Source organism: Olea europaea, chromosome 15 (assembly GCF_002742605.1).
Source record: "Olea europaea var. sylvestris chromosome 15, O_europaea_v1, whole genome shotgun sequence".
NCBI lineage: Eukaryota > Viridiplantae > Streptophyta > Magnoliopsida > Lamiales > Oleaceae > Olea > Olea europaea.
This window is the reverse complement of record NC_036251.1, coordinates 8,854,235-8,860,990: the sequence shown is the minus strand read 5'-3', so window position 1 is coordinate 8,860,990 and position 6,756 is coordinate 8,854,235. Positions and strand designations below refer to the sequence as shown.

The 6,756-nt window shown below is 35.1% G+C and overlaps 1 protein-coding gene across 1 annotated transcript; it reads right to left on the bottom strand.

Moving 5' to 3' along the window:
• Window positions 1-2,288: 2,288 nt before the first annotated feature.
• LOC111410062 (zinc finger protein ZAT3-like) lies at window positions 2,289-3,441 on the bottom strand. The gene is made up of 2 exons (XM_023040225.1): window positions 2,850-3,441; window positions 2,289-2,783 (listed from the first exon to the last, which is right to left on the bottom strand). The coding sequence occupies exons 1-2, from the start codon at window positions 3,345-3,347 to the stop codon at window positions 2,289-2,291; spliced, it is 993 nt and encodes a 330-aa protein (XP_022895993.1). The 5' UTR covers window positions 3,348-3,441.
• Window positions 3,442-6,756: the final 3,315 nt, after the last annotated feature.

The following is a 6,756-nucleotide window of genomic DNA, read 5'->3' as shown; positions in this document are numbered from 1 at the left end:
GCCAGAGCCGGACAAAGAGAGGTGTGATAATAAACCTTATGCAACCCTAGAGGAACTAAATCTTGGAAAATTTCCCGTAGAGGAACTTTTATCACTTCCAATGTTTAAGGTATCGATCTCATTTCTTTGTGGTGTCAATTATTTCAGCAAAGATCCCAACATATGTATGCACTATCCAATATAGTTTGTTTATATTTTTATACTATTTTATTAACTTTTTTTTTTTTTTTTTTTTTTTTTTTTTGCAATCAATATGTAAAGATCAATGTTTTGTTCAATTGGCAACAACACGAATATGAAATTGTGTTTACTACTTCACGAGACATTCTCTTTTATGAGTTTGTATTTGTGTTTGACAAGAGTGTCCAATTTCTGAAGAAAAAAGTTTCGATTTAATTGTTTGTAGGATCCTATAAATGTTATGGAAGGTAGTGCTGCATGATTTTGTAGGATTTATTATTTATTACTTGTACATGGTCTATGCGATGAGGGAAAAAATTATATTTTAACAAAAACGGTGTGTATACTTTTCCATGCAAAGATTATAATATGAACTGCAGGACTTACATAGTTTTCTTTCCGTATAATTTGTGGTGACAAAGAGAAAATGGAAATGTTTTTGTTTTTAAATACACGTCCTAATTAATTAATTTCTGGATGGTGGATCATCTGAGTGTATATATGATGTTTCTTTCTTCTGAGTTCGACTTTGTTTCATTTTCTAAACTCCTCAGTTGCTTGCAGAATTATGTTGCGGGAAATCCTGCTTCAGTTTTGTACATAAAGAACTTGGCAAAGGATGTTGTTGATGACTTCTATTTTATTTTTTGTGAGTTTAAACTTTCATTCTCCTTCAGCTCTATTTATTTACCCTTTTATTATGGTAGCAATCATTCCGCATCACAGCTATCATATTGAAAAAAGGAAAAAAAGAAAAGAAAAATAAAACTCGAACCAGTCACCCTTTTGCTTTTACACTGCACATATATTGAATGCTCGTTGCAAAGACTTTTTGCTTTAGGTTATCTTACCATGACCTTCTACAGGATCAATTTTTGGGAGCATTCATGAAGCCAAATCCAATCTCATTATAATCAACTGCAGAATGCAGTGAATGGTTATGTATTTAAAGGCAAGCCTATTGTCATCCAGTTTGGCAGGAGCCCTGCAGCTGCTAAAGCAAACCAAACGGAGCAACTGTCTACACAAGGAACTCAATGCCGAAAACTTTTATAAATGTTTTGTGGTTTTCTTAGCGAGCTAATGCATTAACAGCACAACCTACAGGCAATTATTCAAGCTGCATCTTGATTATATTGGTGGACGTATTCTTGATTACTGCTTTGAGAGGCCATGCATCCTTGATTGGTGGGAAATTTGTGGTCTATTGCTGCGTCATTGCTATCCAGTGCTTACTGAAGTTTAAAATGCAATTTTGTACTATGTTGCTTGGAGTTGGGACTGTATATAGTGGGGATACGTACTTATGTTATTTGTGTCAAAAATGATCCCTTCTTTAAGGTGCTTTTAAGCACATTTAAGAGCGTATAGGGTTGGGTCGTGACTCCTCAGTATAACAAAATTTCCTTTGTATGTTACAATGTGGTCTATACATATATTATTACCTTCTTCAGTAATTAATATTTAGTGTTTTACAATTCTTTTTTGTTTAAAAGATCTTATTCTGTCGTGTGAACACTATGTTGTGCTAAAAATGAAATACTAACATATTTAGCTAAGCTTTAAAGTAAACCTCTAATTAACCTTTTAGTGAAAGTTGCCCTTATTTGGTTTAGATAAAAATCATATTCGTTGTAAATTTTGATAAAAGTTGGAATTTGTGGGTATCGAAGATGAAAATTAATTGTTGATTTTAACTTAAAATTTAGTAACTGCTTCTGTCATTCCTACTCTTGTTCCTCGTCCCCTCAAAGGATTTCTGAGCCACCATGGGGATGCAAAGAAGGCAAGAAGAAAGAAGCCGCGAAAAATTTAAAAAAAAAAAAAAGAAAAGAAATTTGATAAAATTATCAAAAGAGGTTATTTTTCATTTTTTCTCCTCTTCTACTTCAAGAATTACACACAAAAATATATGTATCGCAAGACTGCAGAATTAATCCTAATCACACTAGGCCACATACAATAAACTTGTTTTATTCAATGCAAGACAAAGTGCAGTGACTAGTATACATGTATTGTATGTCTAATCTTCCACTATTCACTTCAATAGTCATACAAAATAATACAACTAAACCCTAGCTAGATATTAAGCACTTGACATAATTTCTTCAAAGTCCTAACCTTAAATCCAATTCCAGACCTGAAGAATAAACTGAAGCAGATGAAGAGACATCATCTTCATGAACTGGTACTCGGGACGGGGCCGGTGCTGAACCAGGCAAATTCAAATTTAAATCCAAATCCAAACCACAATTAGCCTCCTTGGGTTCAGCAGGGTTGAGTCCTAAACCTGATGCTGCTGCTTCTGATAGTTTCTCCCAATGACACCTTTTGTGCCCACCTAGGGCTTGACCTGTTGAAAAAACCCTAAAACAGATACTGCATTTGTGGCCCATCACATCTAATATTGATTGATCAACGTGGCTTCCATTGTGAATCCAGTCTTGTTCTTGTTCTTGCTCTTGCTCTTCTTCATCTCCGATCTCGACATTCTTGTGAATTGCATAACAACCTTTGACATTCTTGTGAGTTGCTCTGTGACCACCTAATGCCTGGTGAGAGCCAAACACTTTCTTACAACTCGAACACTCGAATCGAAAATTCTCAACCCCAACACCACCACCAACACTATCAGATTCCAATACTCCAGTACTACAAATATTAGTCACAGATGGTGACTCAGAAACAGCAGCAGTAGAACTAACACCATTAGCCAACATTAGTAGGCAAGAAGCCACCTCATGATCCTCCTCCGTCACACCAGAGGCGGTGGCTTCCCGATCAGTGCTGACGGAAGCGGTAAGGGTTTCTAACCGCCGGAAGTTGGGCGGCGGGTTAATCCCGCGCCACTGGCGCTCAGGGTGGCACCGCATGTGCCCAAAAAGGGCCTTCCAAGACCAGAATTTCTTGCCGCACTCACTGCACGGCCTTGTGATCTTGGGAGCATTAGGGTCTGGTTTCTTAGAACATTTAGGCTTTCTGACGCCAAGAGAATTATCGATTCCGATAATGTTGGTGCGCTTCTTTCTGGGATTCTGATGGCGGTTTAAACTGTAAAAACCGCTGCCAGGACTCTCGGATTCAATTCTAGGGCAAGTTTCTTGAACAGAAAATGACATTGATGCAGGCTGAAAATCTGAAGAAAAAACGTAGTTGTTGATGTTCATCTCTTTGTGGGTTTGTGTAAGAGCATAAAATTGAGTAAAAAAGTGTAGGAAATGGGGTAGGGTTCTCTTATGTAGTAATGTGAGCGGTTTACAATGTAGAGAGAGGGGGTAGTTTTTTTCAGTTATGGAGTTCTATCTGAAATCATGTATTTATCTGAGAAAATGAAACTTTTTTTTTTGTTTTTTTTAGTGAGATATATGTATATGAAGGAGGAGGAGGAGGAAGAGGAGGAGGAGGACAGAACATTGCGGTTCAACGTATAATACTCTACTATTTTTACTATTTTATTAACAACATAAATAAAGTTCACGTGGCTTTATGGGTTTTACACGTGTACATATATTGGATGGCATATTGCAATTATTAGAATTTACGTTTTTTCATGTGTACTTATGTATTGTGCTTCATAAATTACACTTATGGTCTATTTGATTTGAACTATTTTTCATGAAAAACATTTTTCATTTTCCATCTTTTGTCATGTTTGATAGCAACTATTTTCTTGTCAATTTATTTTCCTTGTTTTCTCTACACATGTGCAATTTCCTTGGTTTGGTTTGGCATGGGAATTGGTTTTCCACCCTTTTTTTTTTGGACAATTGAAATAAATTCTATCCCTAATTGTAACAAAGATTAAGGGGGCTTTACCCTGATGCAAGTAGTCTCCGTGGACAAGGTCACTAACATATGGAAACTACAAGAAAACAATGGTCACTCCTACTTTTTTGTCCATTTAATTAACAATTTTCATTAAAAATAAAGTCAAACGAACAACAAAAGATAAAAAAATTCAACATTTTTCAGGTGAAAAATTATACCAATCAAACACGTTAATTGACAATTTTCATGAAATAAGTTTTAGACAATTCAACTCCTTGGAATTTGTTTTCTTTCCACCCAAATTTTATTCTTACAATCAAACGGACCCTAATTCTTACATTAAGGATTAGGAATTTGTCATTTGTAAACTAATTTTTTACCCTTTGGTTGACACTTGTATTGTTGTCAGGTATCAATTGAATGAAAAAATTGTTTGAAATTTAAACTATTTAATTGAGTAATGCCACAAGACAAAGTATAAATCAAAATGTATATGTAGCAAGGTTGGAAGGATTGCTTGAAACTTGAATATCCAAGAAAACTAAGAATTTAATATTACTTAGTGTTAGCCATAGGCCATGGAATCTTGTCCATTATACACTGTGCCATAATTGACTGATTGTTGCATTTTATTTTACTGCGATTGAGATGTATTCATGATGTTTCATTTTTGGTCTTAACTGTTTATTATTGAATGCATAGTACTATGTAAGTTGCCAGGATTAAGGGCCCTTTTAATTTTGATTTTGCTTCTATTTTACGTAGAGAAGTTTTCTAGAGGAGTTATCTTAGATTAGCTTATTTAAAAGCTATTTAACTCAAAAAAAAAAAAAAATAGTTTTTAAAAATTACACGCTCGAGGGTATCTTGTTCCGACCTGAGCTATGCAACAACAAGATCCCCCTTGATCCTTGTTGGATGTGCTTGACGGTCCCCATAAGCCACTTGATGTCTTAATTCCCAACTGGTAGACCTTTCCCTTTCCCCCTAATCGGTAAACTGATTCCATTCTACTACGAGAGTTCCAAACCTTCTCCATAGCTCTATAAAGACCTTTTCAACTCAAAAGATGCTAAATTGCCCTTGGTCTCATTGGAGACGCTCCTTCGTGTCCACCCTTCTCTTTTGTTTTGGCATCCTCCCTTCAATCACGCCTTTTTCATGATCCATCAAAAAGGAAAGAAATTGATATGTATCTGATGGAGTCCACATCGTACATTAGAGCGCCCAAGCACTTTTTAGGCCAGCTTCAGTTTCAATGGTAAACGAAACCTTCTTTCTCTTGCTTTCAAACTTGGTCTTTCTTTCAAGGTTTCCACTTTCTTTGGGGAGCGTAATCGGCTCCCCCAGTGCCTTTTTAGGGCTATGGGGCGCCTCATGCTCCACTGCAGGCTATTCAGGAAGAATCGCAGCAATTTCCCATTCCTAAAGAAGTAGTTCCTTCGAAATCCAATTGTTGCTCAATGATTACTTTCATGAAAAAGCTAACTATGTTTCAAATTGATAAATGATAAAATGTTATGTGACATTACGTAAAATAGTATGTAATCTTTGATGTACATATAACATTGTCCTTTCAGGAATTATACGAGGTCCATTTTATAAAGTATACTTTAATCTTTAATTTTTTTAATTAAAAATACTACTTCCCCTATTTACAAATTTCTAAATGATTTAATTTATAAATAAGTAGAAATGAATAGTAAATAAATGAATAATACTTCTTGTTCAATTGAAATGTGTGATTACCGTTTATAATTAATTTTTAAATCATTTATAAACTAGCCAAATGGAGGCAAAATGGTCAGTGAGGGGAACGTGTTTGAGATATAGAAGCATGTGCAACTTGGAAGGAAAATTAACGTCATAAAAATATTAAATTGAGAACCTCTTAGTACCACATTACACGAAAGCTGAGGACATCATTTGTAATTATTCCATTGAAATTTGAACTTTTAAAGGGTTTTATTTTCGAATATTTACTCCTTGCAAACATAAATAAGATAAATGAACAATTGTATGATTGGGAAAGTCGAATACTAAAAAATAGAAAGCTTTAGGCTTTTGGCAACTCTTCTTTCCTTATTCGACCTCGCTCGTAGAAGGCTTGCCCTGTGAGCTTACAAGCATTTTGAACCCATGGAATTATGAAATGGAATATACAGGAAAATTTTACATGTACAGAGGAACAGAGAAACCATTACAGTCTATATTCAAACTGGTTCATTAAAAGCAAATCAAGCTAACGAAGACAACCCAGTTTCGACTTTCGAGTACACTCTTCTTCAAATTGGTAACAACTAGCAAACATATTGTCCCATCCCTTTACTAATCAATACCTTTTGCTAAAACGTATCAGCAAAAGGAACGGTTTTTATATAACTGAGCTGAACTTTTGAAGACAAATTGGAATGAAATTGCATATCTTGAAACTATTTCTCTTCCAGACGACGAAGCACCGACTCAGCAAAGCTTTGTTGCCTGCAAATAAAAATATACAAAACACATGAGAAACAGGAATTTCAGTGTTTGTTAAATCAGCATAGAAAATCTACCACTTGAAATATATCCCAAATCAATATATTGGTGTAGCACCACTTGTAGAAACACCACGTATAAGTAACAAGAGGGTAATCTTTCCTTCTCCTTTATATTATGTTTGGGAGCTGGAAGTGTGAAATAAGACCCTCTCAACAGTAATTATAACGTACTCACATGAGAACATTTCAGTGCAAAACATGTTAAATTGATGGACGAGTGTTAAGCAATCTACTCAACAAGGATTGATATTGTAGCGAACTAATGGGT

Excerpts from the sequence above, each read along its gene's own strand:
- LOC111410062 (XM_023040225.1), bottom strand. The coding sequence starts at position 3,347 with ATGAACATCAACAACTACGTTTTTTCTTCAGATTTTCAGCCTGCATCA. Across the intron at positions 2,784-2,849 it reads CTGTTTCTGAGTCACCATCT|AATTTTCGATTCGAGTGTTC; the intron begins GTGACTAATATT and ends GTTGGGGTTGAG.